The 23,075-nt window shown below is 41.5% G+C and overlaps 1 protein-coding gene across 3 annotated transcripts in view; it reads right to left on the bottom strand.

The window, feature by feature from the left end:
• The window catches only part of KIF16B (kinesin family member 16B), a 144,644-nt gene extending 122,623 nt beyond the window's left edge, over positions 1–22,021 (bottom strand). For 2 of the 3 annotated variants that reach the window (XM_050709709.1, XM_050709710.1), the window contains exons 1-4: positions 21,824–21,989; positions 6,890–6,959; positions 5,793–5,906; positions 1,720–1,836 (exon numbers count right to left, since the gene is read on the bottom strand). In XM_050709709.1, coding sequence (XP_050565666.1) covers positions 1,720–1,836; positions 5,793–5,906; positions 6,890–6,959; positions 21,824–21,870 — 348 coding nt within the window. In that variant the 5' untranslated portion in view covers positions 21,871–21,989. Of the gene's footprint in view, positions 1–1,719; positions 1,837–5,792; positions 5,907–6,889; positions 6,960–21,823 lie in introns of all 3 variants that reach the window. The other variant, XM_035552992.2, reaches the window with a different exon arrangement.
• Positions 22,022–23,075: the final 1,054 nt, after the last annotated feature.

Below are 23,075 nucleotides of genomic sequence, written 5' to 3'. Positions count from 1 at the left end.
GTTACAGAGTTTCCAGGCATGGAAGCCTGTAGAACCAAAATAAGTTGTTCACTCCAGAGCTGAACTTTCTCATTAAAAGCCTGCTTTCCTTCTGTGCTATCTAACCAGAAACTTCTTCATGGCAATTTAAGCATATTGCTGCTTTCCCATCTACCTTAGACACGGGGAAAAAAAATATTCCCTTCTATTCGCAGCAGCCTTTCAGATCTTAAATGACTTTTGTTCCTCCACAGCCTTCCTTTTTCAGCATATGGAAGTCAGACTTTCCTGAGAGATCATGTTTTATAAACCTGTGACCATTTCAGTATCTCTGCTCAAGACTTCTTCTAACTGGTCCACATATTTCTCGAAACGGTTGCTGCACACAGTATTGCAGAAGCAGCCTTCCAGAGCCAAGAACAGCAGATACTTAAAGCAAAAGGAGAACAGAATTCATACTTGTTAAGGAGAAGCAGGGAAAAGAAAATTTATTTCTAATTCAAGTTTTCTTACAGCACTGTAGTGTCTCTGACAGGGCCATCAATTTTAAAGCATTTAACTTGGCGGCTGAGTGTATTTTATCCACACACTGTACAAAACCAGATTAAAGTATTTATGTATCATGGCAAGAAGATTAGACCTTTATTATTGAATAATGTCAAACAAACTTCAGCACCTATTCATTTGCAAAATGTCTTGATGATTACGGTCATTACATATAGTCAGGCAGTCTCATAAAAATGTCACTTACAAAAAATTCTGAAACAGAAATCCACATCTAGGTCATAACATCTTTTCTGGTTACAAAAGTCTGTTCTGTTCACCATACTGAAGCTGAATATAAACCTATTTATTCTCTGACAACTGAAAGAGAAATATTTACGGATAATTTACTATCTTAAACTCAAGGAGGTGCAAAGTGGCCAATCTCACTGCATTTCCAAAGAGTGATCTAGCGAAGGACAAGAGGCAATATTCCCCTTTTCAATTCTGCTGGGAACAGACCTGTTGTATTTTTACCAAGGATTACAGGAGAATGAAACCTATAGAAGCTGCCTTGCAAACAGGCTTCATCAGTTGGCCCTTTAAATTGCTCCACTCCCAAGAGTTTTATCAGTTTCTTGCGTCCTCGGGCAATCATAGAGGAAGCTGCAAGAAACTACTCCTGTTCTTTACTCAAAAACCACCCAATATCCCTCCTATCACACCTTGCCTTTTCCAGGGTCTTTACGGCAGTGCTAAGCAGGACAAAATCCTTAAAATCAAAGTCAGCATATCAACTCAAACTCATCCCCAGTTTCTACTCCCTACCTGATACCCTTTTCAAAATGAGGGTCAAGGACCCGTTTCAATCTCCTAACCCTTCAAAAGAAGTCTTAAAACCAGATCTCTTCAGAAAGCTGATCATTCACTTACTCAAAATCAGTATCTGTTTTTGGACATTGAAAATCAATGGTAGCATTTGAAATGTTTGGTTCTGTTACACAACAGAAATGATTGTTATTTGTCCAATATAACAAAGCATCCCTTAAAGAAACTTCTTCCAACTGTTAATATCTACGTGTAGAAGAAAGAGAGCTTCTAAAACCTCTGACTACTACTAGAAGTTAAGATACAAGGGGAACCAGTAGTATACAGAGCGGACTGGTGATAGTAATAACATAAATGCATGCACTTGCAATAGCACAATTTTAATGCATTGCTACAGAATAAAAATGCACATTTGTAAAATATACATACCACATTTCCCATCATGGTGTAGGACTTCCCAGATCCAGTCTGTCCATATGCAAAAACACAAGCATTATAACCTTCAAAAGCAGATTTAAGTACATCTGTACCAAGATTTTTGAAAACCTAAAAACAAAGAAAGGTTTTTGAAGACAACAGAAGTTTGGAGGAAAAAATTTGTCATTAGCCCAGCATAACAAATATTAAACAATAATATTGAAGTACCACGTTATAAACTATGGCCATCAACCACCAGCAATATTTACTATGACTGAAAATAAGTACTTCTAATAAAATAGCTAAATTTTATTGTGTTTAGTTTACAATAGCACAACACTGTATTTCCTACTTGTTTTTTCTGTCAGACATCACCTTGACATGCAGAAGTAATAAAAAAAACACTTCTCCTTTCTATAGCTCCATTTTTTTAAGCTCATCTCAGATGCTTCATTCAATTTTCCTTACTGTTAATATCTACTTACTTTTAGCATCTTTGCCAATTCTGCATGTCCTATAAATATCTGCCCTGGTCTCAAAAGGAAATGTTTCGATGATCCTGTCAGTACTCTGGGATGGAATTCTTTTTTGCACACTTTAACCAAGTGTAAGAAGAAAATGGCCTGTTATTTTCTAACTGGCTTTTGATTGTTGCTGTAATTTAGACTCTGGCAAATAAGGAAGCGTGTTTTTTATAATGGTAAGTAATCATTTTTCTGTTTTACCCCCAACATTTATGTCTGAAACTGGTAACGCTCCATCCTCCCCATCACATAATATGGGTTGATCTGTTCTCACCCAGTAAGTTCAGCTCTCACTAGATGCCTTCACCACCTTCCTCTGCAGTACTGCCTCCAGATCCCCCCCCAGATACCTGGCCTTTCATTATCATTACTCCTTGTTTCCATCTGTGCCCCCACTGGCCCAAGTAACACTTGGTGCATCTTCTCCCTCAATGAAAACATGAATATGGGTCTCCTAAGCCATAAATGATTTTCAAAAAATCTCATAGAAGCCATAGAAACAGCTACACAATTTGGCTACTACTCCTCAGTCTACGTGGTATAAATCAACCAAGGTGTCCAAGTCCTTATTAATAAAGAATAGTGTACACGCACACACGCTATAATTATGCCACTCCTCATGGAGGAATGCAAGGTAGTTCCTTTAATTATTAATGCTCAGTTGCAAGGGTGCCTATAGAATACTTAACTTGACCTTCCCTTGAGCAAAGAGACTACACAATGCTGTAATCAGTTATACTTGTCAAAGAGAACAAGTACATGGATCAGCCAAGGCACAATTTCCCTTTCTCTTGTCATTTGAAAAGTAGCAACTCAGTAGAGTTCTCCCTCCTGAGTACCAGCTACATTGACTTTTCCCTTTTTCCCTTTTCCCTATGTCCAAATTTTTACTTCACCATCTGGACCATGTCTTTATGCACTACTGTTTTGACTGCAGCTTTCCTGAAATTCCCATCTGCATTTATCTCCTGCAGCACTGTCTGGACCTAGCCACAGTTCCTCCAGGGTGCACAGGCTACCATTAACTGTCTTCCTGTAGTCACAGAGGTATAAGATCATTATTTCCCAAATGCTTCTCCCTACACATCCTTCACTCACAGCAAAAACTGAAATGTTTCCTTTTTGTTAAAATGTCTGTGGGCCATAAATACCAGGCTTTATGAAAATGCATATCACTATTTTTATCCATACCTATCCAGAAAACTAGCACTACTTTCTCCCTTCTTGCTGTATCATGAGAAAAAGCCTCCTTCCTCCTTTCTAAGCTTCTGGAAACCTTTTCCAGGGTGGTTTCTTCTTTCTCATCATTCCAGACAATTTTAAGTCAGAGCCACACCTATTTGTCAGCTTTACGTATTTCCCCTTTTAAAAATTGTATATACCTTGCAAAGCAATTTGAGGCAGTACATAGGATAGTCAATTATACACAGCTGTCTGAACACAGACTTTACGTACAGGTCAGAGGAAAATACATTGTTAGGATGGGATTTCATCAGGACCCAATCACTGAGATGCTGTTTTGTCACAGAAGGTCAGTAAGCTCATCAATATTCTAATTGTTTCTCTTCCATGAATACAAACTAAGTAGCTTGATGGTAAACTGCCACTCCCATTCTAATTTCTGAATTATAAAGCATATTTCACATCTACAAGACATATTAATGGGGTACATAACATTAGACAGACTTTCATGTGTTATTTCTCTGCCATTCAAATGGAAAAATATTAACAGTCACGAACAAAGCACACTACCAACAATCAAGATCAATTTTATTCCACAGCAAGATGAACATGAATGAAGGGCGCCCGTCTTCCACACCACTGGTGCAGTAAACTGGAAATTCTGCAGCAACTTGATAAGAGCTAAACTACAAAGTCTTCCAATTAAACATGAAATGAATAATACAACCAAAACAATAGCTTGTGCAGCTTTTGTTTAGAAACTGCATTCCCATTGTTCAAGAATTCCTTTTGTTTTCAACGTGCTGCAGACGCTGTAATTAACACAACACTTGATAATCGGACAACATTGTTTTTCTGACTGAACAAGAGAAGTTACCATTCCTGCCTGTAAGGATCGAGGAGGCAGGCTGGGATCAAGGCACACACTGTAACATCAGAATACTAAGCACAGACATCTAGGCTGTGTTTAGGATTTATTGTTAACATCCTCCTACTATGAACCATAAAGCTCACAGTTTTAATGTACACTTATGTTAATATAGATACGTACGTATATTTTGCTCAAGGCTGCTGTAACTATCCCTATACAAGCATGTTTTTCCTTAAGTTACTCAACTATTCACTAGAAACGAGTGTTCCAAACCTTGTGTGCAAATATGCTTCTTCTTGAGTTTCCAGCAGTGCTAAAGCAATTAGGATATTCCTACATGAATACCCAAATAAAGATACACTTCTTGATATTTCAGAAAACACAGCAAAAAACGTTAAACAATCATCATCAAGAAATAAAGTTTAAGAATGTGATCTAATGTCTAGATTAAGCACTAACTATTGACTTATGAAGTTAAGAAGTTTTCAGAAAAAAACATGATCATTTGTTTATGCTAATGGTTAAAGAGAAATGTCAAGTATAAATTCCCTATTAAACAGCTTAGTCATTAGAAATATCAGCACAGCTTGCTGTTCCTATAAATATTTAAAATTGACTACATCTTATTGTTTCTTCTTAATAATTTAATTCTGAGGCTTGTTAGGATTAGCCACTCTAATATCCCTGAATTTAGGGATTATAGAATAGATAAGGTACATACCAAAAACGGATGTAGTCAACTGGCTTACAGTATATTCAGCAAACCCTTGCATTACTTTAAGGGGAAAGACAGACTCAAAAGAGAAGATAAAAAAAAGAGAAGATAGAAATAATGAAACACTTCAACTTCACTCAGTAAATGTATTTGGGGATGTGAAACAGTAAAGGGGTTCAATGCTCACATGAAATGCAAGGTCAGGCAGGGCCAACCTGTTCACCTAAACTATGCTTATTGTTCAAAGTTAGACTTTCTATTCTGAGCATGCAGGAAGAAAGGTGATTTTGTCCTTTCCTAAGCTGAATACTCAAGGGAAGAGAAGAAACAATCTTCTTCAAGCAGGTTCTTCAATGTGTACCAAGTCCTCTGGACAAAAAAAAAAAAAAAAAAAAAAAAAACACTTCAACTACCTAAGAAGAATGTTTCTGTCTAATTGAATTAAAGATATATGTTTGCTTCTCAAAAGTGATTTTTACAACAAGCTTTTCAAAAACAAATCTAGTGCCTCCTCCCACAAAATAGCCCAGAGAGGTTTCCTAGCTTGACCTTACAAGACACGTCAGACAAGAGAACCAGAAAGAAGGCATTTAGCCTGCTGTATTAGACAACACAGCACTTAACAATGTTAGATAAGAAAAAGAAAACAAAATCCAAACTCCCAGGCATCTAGGGAATTTCTAAATTAGAGGAGAAGCACTTCCAGTGGAAAGAAGTTTCAATAATGCTTCCACCACAAAGGAAAGGGGGGTGGGTGGAAAACAAAATTCTTATTAACATTGAAAAAACCTACCGTTTCTTGACAAACAAAGCTGGGACTTTTACTGTCTGCTGAGAAATAGGAAAAATCATAGGTAAATGTCTTAGTTCTTTCTCTTCCTGTGTCTCCAGTTCCACCCTCTGGTATCTATTAAAAAATAAATAAAGAGATAATACAATACATGCTGATGAAATAATTAAAAACATTTTATAATAACCAATCCAAATGCAATTTTAACATCAGGCTACAGACATTAAAACAATTGTAATGACAGGTTAGTCTGCTTTTCTAACAGTGAAAAAATTAGCAGTAAATATATCACATTCTTAAGTAACGATAATCATGTTACAGGACAGCATAGCAGGAATCCTCTGGATTTTAGCATACTGCTCCTAGCAGTATATGCTTGTCACAATATTTACGTTTAGTTAAATCAATCCTGTGTATGAAAAACAGATTATATTAAGGGATTATCGTACACTTGTAGTTAGTAGGATCCAGAGAGACCTTTGCGCTGTGAACAGCATTTCAGTGTGAAGCCATAATTAAAATGGCATCACGTACCTGCTACTTACATATATCTTGCTCAAGACATGACAGTTAGCAATATACTTCAGCGATGTTCACAGTTATCTGAATCTGTCTATCTAAACAAACTACACTGAAATTCCTTTTCATATATTTGTCATTGGAAGCTATCTTGCAAAAAATCTATTTGCTGTGCGTGATTTCTCCTGGTAACAGAAATGTTAAAATACACCATCAAAATATTATAGCAAGTGATAGGCACTTTGGGCTTAGTTCATTTTCATGGAAATTCTCAAAGACTGCTTCTACAGATAAACTGAAGGTTTAATAGCTACTGGGCATGTACTTTTCTTCTATTGTAGGCTTTCTTCCAGCTAAGTAATGACCAGAAAAATAAACATTTGAGATACATCCTACAGTTTCGTTAACAGAAAACCGTGGTACAGAAAGAAACAGTTTAATCCATTTCCCCTAAGGATTACTTCAACACTCTTTTTCCAAAACTAAGGGCTGTTCTCCATAGTGTCTTGAGCATCACTGTTTTGTCCATATTTTGGCAGCTATTTGGTTAGAATTTCCTTCTTTAAATTGTGTTTACTCACCTTTAAGTTGGTGATTGTCGTTTTATTTTTCTCCATTGAAATAATAAACTTTGCATTGAGGTCTTTCTCCCTGAAAGTAAAAACAATATCTGAGTATGTTAAGTAGAGCATATCACAATCATCCACAGTAATATTTCCATTCAATAAGTTACTTGCCACAGTCACTTCATCAAATGAATCCATATTTGACTGTTGTGACCAATGTCTACTTTTTTCTATGGATATATTTGAAGCACTTGGCCTTGCCTCAAAATCCAAATCCTTTCACTTAGAAGCAGAAAACCAGCTCGGGGAAATCTACTTCAGAAGTTTGACTCTGCAAGTCAACTCAGTGGTTTGTTCTTAATTTGAAGTAGTCTGATCCAAAGGTCAGTGAAGTCAATCATGTGGCTCTAAAAAATTTTGAAACAGAACACTGCAAGATAAACCCCAGCTCTTACCATCTTAGTACCCATTTACCCATATGGTTTAGGTAACAGGGACTAAATATTAAAAGCACAAACGCCCAGTATTTTAAACTCTTAGAAGTGGGCACCCAATTTCTTTTTGAAATGTGATGCATGGCAGTGTAGGAGAGAGGCTCTACTACCAAAGGTGTTATGCAGGTTTGCTGCCTCCCATAGCACAATGATTCCGGGAAGAAAAGCAGTCCATTTCCGCAGCAGTGTTTTCATGCACGCAAATCTGTATCTCATCATTTGTTTCTGAATGTTTCCAAAAGTGGCATAAAAAATTGCTAGCTCAGTGTCTAAAACCTGCATGTATCAACCTGCTTGCTAGAGATGGGCTTTCATCACACCTCGTCATAAAAGTAATACAGGCTGCTCTTGAATGACAACCTCTTGTATTATTAAAAACATGCACATGAAAAAAAAAAAACAAAAAGAGGAAGACTGCTATATATCATACAAAACCTTGTTCACCAAATGCTAACAGACACGCCTGTTCCAAATACATCTGCTAAAGCACCTGACAAATGGGTACTGCTGACTGGTACAAAAGCCAGCAGAGGGCTTTAAAGCAGTAATGTGCAGCTTTACCATATTGCACAGCATCTCAGCAATTGCTGGCTATCCATTTACACCAACCTAAAAATGAAAGGGAAACTTATTCATATCAACAAGAGAACTGAGTTTGGGCTTTTTAACATGACATTCTCCTCTCCATGGTGTGCTGGACCACCTAATTCTCCTAATGTTCATCAGCTGACTGTGAAGTCACCCTCTATCCACAGTCAGTTTTCTGGTAGAAATTCTAAAGAAAAGCAAAGCCTATTTTAAAATCTACATTAATGAATAAAGATTAAGCAAATAAAAGTGCTTACTTAAATATCAACACATTAAGTTATTTTCTAAGCTAATAAAATATATAATTGTAATAATTGCAGCAATAATTATACAACTGAATTTAGATCTACCAGTGAAAAACATTAGAGGCATACTTTCAGAGATGCCTCTCAGTCATTTACAAGTAATCCTCATTTCTTTTACTAGGTCTAAACTTAAGAGACTCAAATACTAAAATACAGCTATGGGTAATAAACAGGGAAAAGAGAAGTTTCCAGTGGTACTTTTTAGCAGGAAATAGGCTTTGACAGAGCAGTAATGCAGCCGTGCACAGGTACTGCTCACCCTACCTCCACCCCACACCCTACCTGTCAGTAACTAATTGGTCAGAGAAGGTGTAATATGTAACTTGGCCCAATTAAACGGTCTATTGTGTCACAAAAATGTTTCAACTAATTAGCAACCTGCTTCCTCTAGGAAGTTTGGAAGAACTCCACATGGGCAGAAGGTTGTGCCAGAACTCCTGCTTTCTGTCTGGGCTCCGTCATGCTTGAGGTGCACAAGGGGAAACAATAAGATGTGATTGTGCTTTCTTTGCTGCACCCAGCCGCCTCTCCACATTACCAAACCTAAAGCTACTCAATAACGAAAAACTGAAAAAAAATATTTAACATCTAATACCCATATATCAGCCGCCCACTGTTCTGACAAGCCTGGAATCATTAATTTTTATGATAACAGTGATAGTACCACTAAATATTATTAAGGAATAAGGATTCCAAAGCCACAAAAATAAATAAATAAATAAATAAATAAATAAATAAATATGGGGCTAGTAAAGCACCAGCCAACAATAAAAAATTATTTTGCATTTTTGTATGGAAAGGGAGAGAATGACCTGAAGCAGGAGTACTGTTATCTGAGTCAGTGAGCCAACCTGAAAGAAGCAGGGTGAATTGACAGGAGAAAACATTCAAATCAAAAACTAAAGCTTCACTTCGTTATCAAACAGTTGAGTATAATTTATTAAACATAAAGAGCTTGAGAAGATCCCACAAAAAAAATTGCTTGCCCAACACCAGTCACTTCCAGGTAACCATTTCATGCAGCTCAGAAGGGGCTGAATCCCTTTCAAAAAGTTCTGATCGCGAGTTCCACCTCAGTTAAAGGTTCAGGCTGTAAGCAAGTGTATTTCAGTTTTAGGCACCCTCCCGAATACGTTCGGGGCTGGAAGGGGCCCTGGCTGCAACCAGCTCGGCCCAGAGGCAAGCACCAGCCGATAACCAAAGGCACTGCCCCGCAAGTCCCACTACCTCCATTACAAGGCAATGTCGAGGGGCCGGCTGCCAAAACTAGTTTACAATTACTGCTTTGGTGACGGAAGATGACTTGTTTCTGCTGAAGCCTGATCTGTTTGTGGAGTGGTGTTTCGGGCCAGCCTGCAGGCTTCACTCGCTGCTGGCTCAGGCACCACGTGGAGTTCCAGGATCACAAGGGAATGAAACGTGTAACCCGTGATCCCTTGGCCCCTCACCAAACGGCAGCGTGATCAAGCAGGAGAGTTTTTTGGCACAGATACCAGGAAATCCATCACCTCAGTGCTGCTACTGACCCTCTGCTACTGCTGAACTCAGCTAGCTAGTCAGCTAACAATTAAGGGAAAGGGAGAAGAAGCCATCAGAAAAAGCTCTTCAAATAATACCGTCGCTTTATTTTTATATAAACCATACCAGCATCAGTACCAAGATATGTTCAAAAGAGCCTGCATACATCTCTTTTAATGGGATAACCTGATAAAAGCTTCAGTTGGGCAAAGCTTCAGTAATTCGTCTTTCTGTGTGAGTTAGGAAGAACTGCCCCAACCTGAAGATGATTCAGCAGCCCTGTCAAAACACAGTAGCTTCATGGAACAATCTGCAATGTAGACACCTCTAAGGTGAGTTTCTTTCCCTCCTTCCCTTATATTCTCTGCCTATTTTCAGGGCAAAGACCTGTGCAGTTTTTGCACTTCCATGGACATCTAGTCCAAATGCAGTAAAACACGAGCAGTATCTCCAGCTTTCAAGGCAACTTTCAAAGACCTCTTTGCGTTAAGTCACTCATCTCATCCTCCACAAGACTTTTTGAGGATCCTCCCACAGACAGACAGAAAGGAGAGGAACATGGTAATGCACTCTTACCTCAAATGTCACTGAACAAGGGAAGCTTTAGGAAGAACCCTATTACAAAGTTGCAAAACGCCTTGGGTCTTTTTCCAAGCTCATCCTTAAGGTCCTTCCCTGGAAGGTTAAGTTATTTAAATGGTGGCTTTTTAATAATCTGTTCTGTATTGTATGCTCTGACATTGACTATAATGTATGCTCTGACATTAGAGCATTTACTATAGCTTATCCTGTCAGAAAATCATGATATGTTTTCCACTAAATTGATACCACGGTGATCAGTTGTGACTACCATAATATCCGACAGACATGACTCTGAGAAAAAGAACAGAAAAAACAAGAAGTATTTTGGCCAGGGGACTGAAGGGGAAAACGAAAAAGGACGGGACAAAAAGTGCCATCAGTTTTCTCCATCACGGTGTTTCTAAAGACCACTTCAACAGGCCTCCAAGGCTGCACGGACAAGGATACAGGTACTCCCTGAACTGCCTGCTGAGCATCTGTGTCAAAATGAAAAGAGGGCCTGTAAAATATGTCTTGGAAATTCACTTTACTGTAGACATCTAATGGACTACCTGTTGGAAAACGGGGTTATCAAAGAGCGAGCGTGTGATTTTGTTTTTCAACTACTCAAAAACATAGTCTGAGTGCTTGTTAAAGCAACTCAACCATGCTCAATGGCTTTTCTTTCCAGCCAAGTGCCTGCTTCCTACATTCACACTTGAGGCACGACGTTACAGATTTCCTATTTTACCACTCTGCTTGTTCACGGCCCAGGTGTATTTCTGGGCTCACGATGTGAAAGCATGAGGGCTGCTTCACGACCAGGAGAATTCAAGGTAGATTTAACTACAAAACAAACACAATGTGTCACAGAAAGAACTTTGCTTTTTCTTGTAGCTTGGTAACACGCTAACCGTACGCTGTGCCTTCATGTCTCATTGAATCACACAGACCAAGAGCACTTTCCTTTGTTTGAGGAACTCTTGAAAGGAGAACATTCGATTCAACTGTATGCTTTAAAGTGTCAAACAAAAAGCCCACTACACAAGGATGTTTTTGTTACTCTAACTACAGGAAAAGTCAGCACAAACTAAACTATCACACAATTTCTAATTTTTCTTTTGCTCTCCAGAGGTTTTTGTTTATTAGCTTCCTCAATGCTTATCGAATCGTTTTTTAGAAAGTGTGTTCTCTTTAAATGTGTTTTTTTTAAACATATATGGGTTCAGGTTAAGAACAAATCTGGAGGTCCGCATATGAAACATCCAATTCAATCCCAAGATTTTGGTGGTTTGAGTCACCAGTGCCACACGACCGCACTCTATAAAAACCAGCGTCCTCTCCACAGCAGGGCAGTAGCCCAGCGTTAGCCCGGCCTTCCTTAGCTCAAAGCGGCCCAGTGCTGCTGACTGACAAGGAAGGCCGCAGACTCAGAATTACATGACTGAAACCACGTTCACACTCAAAGATACAAACTCCACATCCTACAGCGTCAGGCATGCAGGCAGATGTCCTTCAGCTCCAGGTGAGGGTGCGTGCCCAGTGGCTTCTCTGACGGCTGCTACAGGCTGCAGCCTCCCCCTCGCCAGGGCGAGCTCTACAGACTTCCACCACCTCCCATTTTCTCTAAACACTACCATTTCGCCACCTTGGAGACCTCTACCAAGCTGTCAAGTCTGGATGACATCGGCCAGCAGATTCAAATGCTGTGACATGGAAACCGACTGACTGACAGACAGGCTGCACGACATCTTCTGCCTCACCTCAAGCAGCCTGACAAGAAGACAGCAGAGGAAAAAATCCTGGGGACTGAAGTTTAAATAAATAGCCCGCTATGATATGATTGCAATTGTGTTTCAGGAAGACAAAGACATGATACACATACTTGAGACTTCAGAAAAAAAAAGGCAGCAGTTCTGTCATGAAGCCCATTTTTCTGTGGTCAATGTAATCGTAGTATTTTGCTAGTGCAGACTGTTGGCTTAAGATGACACCCACATTCCCTTTTGTGATACCACTTTATAAAAAGAGCTGGCAAACTTTGCAAATCATTAAAGGAGAGCTCTGCCACTCTCAGAACTTTTTTTCACAATGCAGCTGAAACCAGAATAACAAACTCAGTCACGGAGAATGCAGAAACAGGACAAATATTGTACATCTCACGAAACCGAAATATTCCCTTAGTTTATATACTAGTACACACGTATCAGTTCTTGTATGAAGGACAACCTAGATTAAATGCCCTTAGCCATAACAATAAATTTCACCAACAATACTGAAAAGCAGTAGTTTAATCTACAGCAGGAAGGCTCTCCTGGAAAATGAACATAGGGGTGTCCTTGCACTGTCTTATGTCCAATGATATCTAGCTTTTCTTGGAAAATTATGCACGCTCATGGCAACACCTACAGACTGGTCACTGCATTAAATCATGTACCTGACCTGCTTTTTACATTTGTTTTTAACAGCACGATAGGCAGACTTCAGGCCTAGCAGGTATCCACATAAGCAATTTTTTAACCACTAGCAACAGCTAGCTTTTAAAAAAATCACCGTATCCACACATGCCGCAATCAATGATCACATAATCTGAACAGTATGTAATCCTCAACCAGCAAGCGATCTCGATGGCTACTTCTCAGTTTTGTCTGTGCAGATGGAGTGCCAGACCAGGCTCGGTTATGGCCTCACCAGTTCCCTGTCCTGCATGGCTCTGAGCTGTGCACATGCGAACCCCCTCTTACGCCTCTCTGTTGGCACTCTACAGGAAAATGTAGCAAAATCACTTATTTAGCAGAAGCAACATAGACTAACCTCACACACCACCAAGTTGATTGAGTGACATCCTGGAATTTTGTTGCCATTATTATGAAACTATAAAGTTTCTCTAGGACTCGGCTTTTAGGCCACATGTTACTTTGCTTTTAATATCCTGTCTCTTCCGATTCCTTCTGTTGTTACTGCTCCTATTCCAAGTCATAAAGACAGTATTGAGCTAACCTCTTGTGTACAGCAAAGCCTGATTCAAAGAAAGCAGATTGCCTCCCTGCAGTGTCCTTGGCTTTTGGGGTAGGGGTCCTCTAATTTGAGATCCAGAACTGACAAACTGTGCCTGACCTCACACATCTGTTAGGCTCCTGAGTAATCCATAAGGCTGTTCTTCAGTCACTCTTTCCCTTAGCCGAGGCACACACAAACAATCTGGATTGAAAAACAAATGACTTCAGTTACCTAAGTACAAATATCTGCCAAACACAAGCATACAGAAAAATGACTGGTGAACTCCAGGTTTTCGCGTCTGTCTGTTGCTTTATATTTACCATATAAACTCTTTGGAGGAAAGCCTTCATAAAGCCAGTATTTGAAGTGTCTGAGTGTTCAACAATAAGAACTTTAGCCCATGGGCAATTAAGATGCCTACTGCCATGTATGCTCTCCTTCTGTTAGATAACTCTGAAAAACCCTCTCTCAATAAATAACCCCGGCTTTGTATTTATAGCTGCTGCAAAAGAAAGGACTTTGCTCTTCAGTTCAGTCAGCTGTTCTCTCCAACAATACCTGCCTTTCAGAGATACTCAGACTTCTGAGAGCCTTCTAGTCCAAGAGCTCAGTTAGGTTAAAACTGCTGAGTGCTAATCCCATTTATTCAAAAATCAGTCTTCATTTCAAATAAACAGAGCCTAAAAAACCGACAAACTCACCTTTCTCTTGCTTTGTTTCATTAGGAAAGTTACAACACAGAGACTCACTGCCCTTCTCTGCTGGTCTCAAGGAGCTCTCAACAAAAAGCAGAGTCTGAAAACATTTTATCGTTCATCATTTTAGTGATATAACATGTAGGTAACCTGGTAATGTGCTCAATAATACTGAATTCAACAAACTAGGAAATGCTATTCTAAAGCCAGGCTTTCAAGTTCAAAATGTTTAAGAACATAACGCTTTGGGGGTTAGAAATTGTAAATGAGGGCAGTTGAACCGTGCTGCCACATGTGCCCACGCTCCTGCTGTGCTCCAGCCACGCTGGCACTGGAAGGTCTTTGTTACTTCATGCCATGGAGGGCAACAGAAGGAACAAGGTGGCGATTGTGACAAATCCCTCAGGCTTGAAAAACTTTGAAGCATTTGCATTAAGCACCGAGAAGGACAGAAAAATGAGCCCACATCAACAGAAGCACTGTGTGGGTTTCCTGTTCTCTCCTGGTTTATGCAGGCTAAGCTGTCGGTCCCAGCCGTTAACTCTTCAGGTAACGCGAACACAGCACTGTGCTCGAGCACCTTCTGCAGTGCTCGGCTCACCTCTCACTTTGCCACTCGCTGCTGCGAGGATAAAGCTCTGCGGCTGGGGCTCTCCCTCCCCAATACACCTTGCTTTATCAATGAAAATGGCAAGATGCTGCTTTAAGGACAGTGTACTCAGTTTCGTTTTGGGCCTGCATGTAAGGCCCTCTGCAGAGGAAGCCAGAGGCAGAATGGCAAAGGCAGGAGCTACTTAAGTCATCTACATCTAGTCTCCCCTTCCCATTCACACAAGATCACATCCTATAATGACTTTCTTCAAAGGAATTAGCTCTTCCCAACTGCCTGGGCCTTCGTTCCCCTTGGGAGATTGGCTCTTCCACAACCTAAACTATCTCATTAGCAGTAATTCCCTAGATACAGCTTAAGCTGATGCATTTTTAGTTTCATTCCATTATTCCCAAGATACTACGAAGAAGCCATAACTAAATATTTAATTCCTCTTTTCAACATTTAAGCCCTGCAAATATTTCTAGATTTGCATCTCCTTATCTATTCCAGCAGTCATAACGCACGAAGTACACATTTAGCTCGATATTTTTTGAATCAATGATTCCAGTCAGTTTTGTTAAGCTTTTCCAACATAATTCAGATAATGAGCTTCTAGGAACTGAACTTAAAAAGGCACCGACACAGGGGCTCACGGGGGTAAGCACGGAATGCAGCTTCTGTTTGGCCACATGAGGTACACGCAAGCAAGAGCTGAACTCTGATCACACTCAGAAGTTCAAATTCATCAGCTTGCTGAAAAGCTTCAAAGATTAACCATCAAGGAAAAGGGCTCAGAAAGAAGAGGAAAACAAGTCACAAGCCACTGATGTCCAAAGACCATGTACTTTAACATAGCTGAGAAGTTCTAAAGAACCAAAACACCGGAGTGCTGGCATTCGTTACTGCTTGCACCCCTAAGTTTCAGCTTGCTTCAGCAGTGTTGACATTTTTTATTGTGGAAAAGCCTAATGAGAGTCCAACAAGTTTTTCTAGAATATCCTGACCTGTGGCATCCCAATTCCCAGCCAACGATCATCCTTGCTGTTGGCGTCTCTCTTTGGCATTAACTTCTCATCTTAGCAAAGGCCACGCTCTCGTTAGACCCTGCTCCATAACAGACATCCAACACCACATTTCACCACCCCTTAGGAAACACGTGATGTTTGCTATTTAAGCTCTTGAAGAGGGCAACTGTTCTGTTTTACGCTTGCAAAGCTCTCTGTACTACTAAAACACCTTCGGCATTTCCCCCCCAACACTCACGGCTGCTGCTTCTTCCATTCCTACAGGGCCAGGGCTGAACTCTGCACCTACTACTTACTACATTTAAGCCAAAAAAAAAAAAACCTTAAACCACAACCATATCCCGTGCTACTATATTGATTATAAGGCTTCTGTCACCTCCTTCTTAGTTTTGCCACTGATAACCTGAACTTTTCTGTAAGCCCCCTACTCTCTTCACCGTTTTATCTTTTCTAGTCCTTAAAAGTTTAAGGTAATGCTCTGCTATGAACAAGCTATAATTTCTAAATTCATTTGCTCCAACGGCAAATTCTCCAGCCTTTCCCCCACTTTCAAAAGGTCTGCTTGCAGCCTTATACCATGCCTTACTACATCCTGTCCTCAAGCACAATTCCCTTAGCTGACATTTAAAGGAGCCCCACAATACCAGCACCTCTGTTTCCCAGCAATCTCTGTTAGCTCAATTGCACGTTGACTCCAAAATGACAGACCGCAGTACCAGTCACAAGCTACCAGCGCTGAGACTTCCATCATCTTTGAGGGCATTTTTACATAGTTATAGATATCTACGTCACCATTTGCAGATGCCCGAAGAACTTGCGCTCTCTCCACGTTAACCCCACCTGGGAACCTGACCGTACCCACTGGGTATCATCAAGCCACTGCCAGACATTACCCATCTGTTAAGTGCATCTTCATTTGGGTCACTTAAAAGACAGCAATTATTAGGGACAGAAGATGTGTACACTGTCATGCTGATGCTCATTTGTCTGGTTCTCCGATGACTATGGGACCCATCCTGAAAAGATGAACATGACCATGTTGTAGGATAAAGCTATTTCTACTGTTTGCTTCTCTTGAAAAGATAATAAATAGAAATAATTCTTTACATACTGTACAAAACCACTGTATTTTTTCCAAGATCTCTTAGTGTCAACTTTACCTGATACAAGAACTCAGATTTCAGCCTACACCTTTATGCACTGGTCCAACACTTACAAAAGAAATAGCATACTGATGATGGTCTATACACACACACACGCCTTATTTTCAGGGAGAAAAGTGTCTCTACTCTGGCAACCTTCCCGAAGGAAAAATCTGCTGGAGGTCCTTAAATGAGTTCAAGATTTGGGATGTAAAAATGGCAAGGTGAAAAGTCACATTCAGAACAGTTAGTTTGTCTTGCCAACCTAGCATCAAAGTTGATTTTTACTGAATTCAGACTCCCCCACTGATAAAGGATGAGGCAAGAGAGAGGTACACTCACTCTAGGCACACCAGAGCCTCACCTATCCTTATAGATCTTTCAACTTCTTTTTATAATAGGGAAATTGTACATGATAATAAGTCACAAGCACCATTATTAAAACAGAATTTCAAAGAGTTAACATAAGAAATAGCAAACTCTGCTTGCTGACAAATGGCTTATCCTCATTGGTATTGTAGTTTAAAAAGTGATAGTTCTGCACCATTTGGCCATACTCGAGCTCTGAGTTAACGCTTCTCCTATCGCTCTGGTGCCTCTTATGAACCGCAACTGGTGATCAATGCTCAGAAACAGACCCAGCAAAATTTCACCAGGCAATTCAGAGACAAACACAGTATTTAACTGTTGTCCTTCCTTGTAATCATTTCAGCTTTTCTTACTCTACCTGCTATACTGATATTTTAAATAAAACGATGGAGTGTTTTGATAAAATAAATTCACGAAAATGAAAAATACCCACAGTAACATGTATTTTAGCCAGAGCAATTTATTAAGAGACACCAATGCATTCCTCTCTTCCCTGCATTAGAAATCCTGTAATATATTCTCCATTTATACGTCGTGTGTCTCAATTCCAAAAAGCATGGATAGCTAAGAAGAACTTTCACACTCCCAATAATCTCCCACATAAATCACTTTGAAACATAAGGAATACAAATTACAATTTCTGCTGGCTCTTAGTTGTTTACTTGTTTATCACTGCTGCCACTAAAAACACTCTAGTCATGTGTTTCTTGTAAAATGAAGCCCCTTACTTTATATCTCTATCCTTTGCAGTGCTATATTAATTCGAGCTGTTGAAAACTCTACTATTGATACTAAGGCTTGGATTGTGCAAGGAGTTATTTTTAAAAGACTATAAAATGTTGGTCCTATAAATCCTAGGGTACTCAGACTCCAGCCCTGAAGCTGAAGCGTTACTTAGACTTAACTGAGAGGCGTAAAAATGTAAAACCAAGAGGGACAGCCTTATGTGTAATGGCTAATACACAACTACAGCCTACACAACTAAATTGTCAGTATTGGCATGGCTTTTAATCCAAACAAGTCCCAGAGTCACACGAAAGCCTTCTATAAGCAGTAAAACATCTTCTGTTGTCTCACCACTGTCAAACATAGAAGCTGTTAATCCTCGTGTAGTAACTGTGAGCGACTGCACAACCAGGTAGAGCACCGTGACTCCTGACCACACGTTTCTGCCAGCCCCATCAGCCACTTCAGGTTGTAGAGCAAATCTAAGGAGAGCTAAAGATTGATCGCTTCGAAAAATCAAATTGGAAATCCTATTCCATTATATTAGAAATAATAACAGAGCTGTGGGAAAGTCTACAAAGTTCATTTAAATAAATGTTGAAAAACATTGACAGCACTGGATAACCACAGGATGGTTTGGGTTGGAAGGGACCTCAAAGTCCATCCAGTGCCAACCCCCCTGCCATGGGCAGGGACACCTCCCACCAGACCATGCTGCCCAAAGCCCCATCCAGCCTGGCCTTGAACACTTCCAGGGATGGGGCAGCCACAGCTCCTCTGGGCAACCTGTGCCAGTGCCTCACCACCCTCCTAGTAAAGAATTTCTTTTTTATATCTAATCTAAATATACCCTTTTTTAGTTTAAAGCCATTCCCCCATTGTCGTATCCCTACACCCCCTGACAAAGAGTCCCTCCCCAGCTTTCCTGTAGCCCCCTTTAGGTACTGGAAGGCCGCTGTAAGGTCTCCTCAAAGCCTTCTCTTCTCCAGCCTGAGCAACCCCAACTCCCTCAGCCCGTCTCCTTGGGGGAGAGGTGCTCCAGCCCCCTGAGCATCCTCGTGGATAAGCACGCAGGAGGAAGAACTTGCTGCACTGCAAAGCCAGGAAAGGCTGCATGTGACCTTTACTTAGTTTATTCAACTAATTAAATTTGATAATTAATTTATGCAGATGCAAGAATCAGATAAAAACATTAAAAAAAAGGTTTGTTTTCCTCCATCACTTCATGAATTGAAAGCCAAACAGAACAGAGCTGTCAGGTATAAGAAACTGAGGGGCATAATAATTAGTAATATCAACTTGATTCTTTCAGATACTATTCGCTTTATTAAATATCAAAACATCTTCTCTTACTTAATCAGTGTATTCTAGGTGGTTTTATTTAATTGACACCGCCCCCCAAAAAAAAAGTATAAAGGTGGTTTTCCTGAATATTAATTTAATTCTTGTTTTCACGCAAATAAAATGATGTAAAATGGAGCTACGAAGAGATTATCCTCTCATTCTTCTTAAACGACTCTAAACAGTTGAACGTAAGGCAACTTATTCATTTGAACTGTGCAGATACAGCACATAGAACAGAGATAGAATTACATTAGACTTAATAGGATGCCAAATTCAGAAGACAATGATTAGTAACTGGTAGCCCAAAGTGTGCACAGTAAACAACCAGAAAAGTCTTTCTCTATAATCCCACTATTTATAACAGAAAATGGCCATTCTGACAGAATCTCAACGAGAAACTACATTTTCTGAGACCATGTACAGGACCCTCCAAGTAAAGTCCTCCAAATTACAGGACAATAAACAAATATTTCTAATGATAGGTTTAAAAAAATGAACCTGTGAAATAATGACCAAAATCATAAACTTTCCAGAGCAAAATGCACCAACAACCCAAGTTCAGCTCCCTGCAGATTTCTACTCTATGAAGAGAACATAGTCTTAAAACCAGCTGACAGGTTTTTACATGTTTTATAGAATTATTAAAATTTCAGTACAAACTGAAAGGCTGTCACTGCAATTGCATATTGAATTAGGGAAACGAAAGATTAGACGGAGACTCACAAAGTAACTGAACTTTCTAAGCTCATGCTCACAACTGTCTTCAAAGCAGTAACTGTAAAGTAATTAGACACCACTTTTATTACATTATCCAGAGATACAGTCAAAAATGTTTGGGGTAACCTCTGTGTGATCAATTTGGGATGTTAACTGTTTATAGAAGAATGGTCAAGGGCTTTGAGAATGACACTGAAATGAACAAACTCCTTCCAGGTCAAGCCAAAGAAAGAGAACAACAAAAATAAGTTGCGGGAGAAGGGAAAGGAAAAAAAAAAAAAAGGATCAAAGCTTGTCATCTAAGCCATAGCACTGCAAGCAATCCCAAAACAACCCCCGCCCTGCCACATGATTCATTCCAAGATCCGTGTTCATGACTTATTACACAATTAGCAGGGTATGACACCATACAGTGCAACTGCTCCATAATGCAGGAGTCTGAACAACTGTTCATTAACTCGGTCTTCTCTAATTAAAAATGACTCATGAAATAAGCTGCATTATATGACTAAGCTTAGAACAAACCAAAGCAAATTTGCAGACACATATGAAGTCACATTTAACTCTATACAGTATCATGTTAAAGATTTTGGAAGCAAGCACTGCAGAATGAACACCCAGTTGGGAAGTCCCTTTGAGCTGTCAGCAAGGCCCTTCCTCTAGGAAATCCTGCCATGCTTACAGCAATGACCCATACAGCCAAGCATAGCTAAGCGAAGACACAAAGGAAACCAAGAAGAAAAACATTATTGCTGTCCCTGTCTTGTGGTTCACAATGCCTTCACTACTGCAACAGGAGACAGCAGTGGGTGCCCAGCTTACAGCACGTGTTGGCAGTACCTCAAGCACGTCAGTTCAACACTGCCTGAAGACGAGCACCACCGGCACCACTCCTGTTTGCCAGAGCCATCTGAGGTGCTGCTCGGTGCCACGCGGAACAGCAACCGTGCATCCAAACATCAGGACTTGGGCGCAATATCCCCTGGCACTGAATCCAGCCTCCTGATACGTACCATAAACATCAAGCACCGGCCTGCACATGGCAAGGTTTGAGCAATTTTAACAGGGAGGCTCTCTACTGCTTATTTTCAGTCAGAGAAAACTTCCCAGAAACTTTCAGAAAAAGCTTCTTCACAGCCCACTCACTGCCACTCAGCATGTGGTGTCAATGACCGTTTTCTTGGCTTGCTGCTTTGATCACAGCAGGCCCCTGTCTGTCCAGCTCTTTGCCTCTTTCTTTTCCATTGTACCACAAACTAATTTCACCATTTTCTAGGTATGCGCTCTGGTCTAGCCCCATTTGAGCTGTCCTCTCACGTGCCATCTGGACGGCAGGGTCACGGTAACGTTGTTCTGCAACACTTGCCGACTTCCACTCGCACGGTACCAGCGTTGCTTCCAGTGCCTGTCACAACCACCAGCCCTCTCCTCTCCTGCATTTTTCACTTTCCTCTCTTTTCCATCTCCGCACATGACGGTTGTAACGCACAAACTGAATTCCTCCGCGCTACCAAACACTAAACCAGCAAGTCCTGCCCATACTTTAAAGCCCCGCGCTACCTGCCGCCAGAGGCCCGCTGCGGAAGAGCGATGTGCATGTGCAGAACATCGCTACGTGTGGGTGAGAACCGAGAGGGAAACCCGCGAGGGTGCTGGTGACAGGATTACCCAGCACCCCCGACCTGTGACAGCCAGCTCCATCCCAGCGCCTGAACTCCCTGAAAGCGACCTGCACTACCCGAAACTGACTCGGCATCACCCCTCCCCGCCTGCCGCAACTTCACCGTCACAGGGCTGCCTCCCCGCACTGCTTTCCCAGCAGCGGCGGACGAGCTCTGCCCGCCGCGGCTGCCCCAGCAGGGCCGGCACTCACCTGCGGTTCATGGGCCGCACCCTCACGGCCACCTTCACCGACGCCATGGCGCATCCCGCTCCCGCTGCCGGCCCGGTGCCGCCGGGCCCGAGGCAGGCCGCGGCCTAGCCCATGTCGCTATAGCGACGCCGCCCCGCAACGCCCTGCCCCGGCGGGCCGCTACGGGGGCGCGGCGGGGACAAACGGCGGCAGGGCGCTGCTGCAGCCCGCCCTCGGGAGGGCAGGAGGAGGAGGAGGAAGGGCGCAGGGTGGGGAGGAGCGGCGGCGGGTGGCTGCTGCTCCTAGCGAGGGCAGGGCGCCGCCGGAGGCCTCCCGCTGGGAGCTGGTGGGCTCTGTGTGCGTCAAAGCCTACCTAGCCGTGGGGGCAGAGAGCTGTAATGGTAACACGGGTGGTGCAAACCCGCCCGCCACACTGTCCGCCCACGGCTGTCTGGGTGTATTCATGTCTAGATACATAGATGACTATAGTATCTGTACACAGTATTGGTGCCAGCATCTGTCAATATCTGTACATCCGCAACATATATCTATGTATCTATACATCCACAACAGCCAGAGATGTTTTTCCATAAGCAGATCTATACATCCACAATAGCTAGAGATCTGAAACCATAAATATACATCCACAACAACCAGAGAGATCTGCACCGATAAATGGATCTACACATCCATGCCCATACATCCACATACATACATCCCTACAGATTTCCACTGGTAACTTTTTTCTCCTCATTTTCTCTTCCAAGCCGCAAGCGGACCAGCTGCGAGCAGCCCCCAGCAGGAGCCCCACTGCCATGCCGAAACAGGGATGAAACCCAGCGTGGCCGTGGCCACCAGAGCCACTATGGTTCCCCCTTGTTGGTGCTGGCACAGTTCTTGAGGATGAGTGCGAGGCAGGTGGGCTCCTCCAGCACTGGCTCCAGGGGGGCAGCAGGACATACAAGAGCAACAACAACGACAACAACAACAAAATAAGCAGGATTAAAAGTAATAATGCAATACATAATACATATTTTGGTTTGTTTGAAGCTGTCGGTGTCTGGAAGCCACACACAGGACTGAGACATCTGCTGCACGGACACAGTCGCAGTCATTGCAGCGTTATTGGCCTGAGAAGGCCTCACACCCCAAAACCTTATCTTCAGTGAAGACTCATCATAACAGCTGATCATATCCAAAAAAAAAAAAAACAGGAATGAGACGGGGGAGTGACAGGAATAGGGCTAGAAACATGGACTTGGGCTAACCAAGT

The sequence above is a fragment of the Cygnus atratus genome, chromosome 3, assembly GCF_013377495.2.
Source record: "Cygnus atratus isolate AKBS03 ecotype Queensland, Australia chromosome 3, CAtr_DNAZoo_HiC_assembly, whole genome shotgun sequence".
NCBI classification, from domain to species: domain Eukaryota; kingdom Metazoa; phylum Chordata; class Aves; order Anseriformes; family Anatidae; genus Cygnus; species Cygnus atratus.
This window is presented reverse-complemented; position numbering and strand designations above follow the sequence as displayed.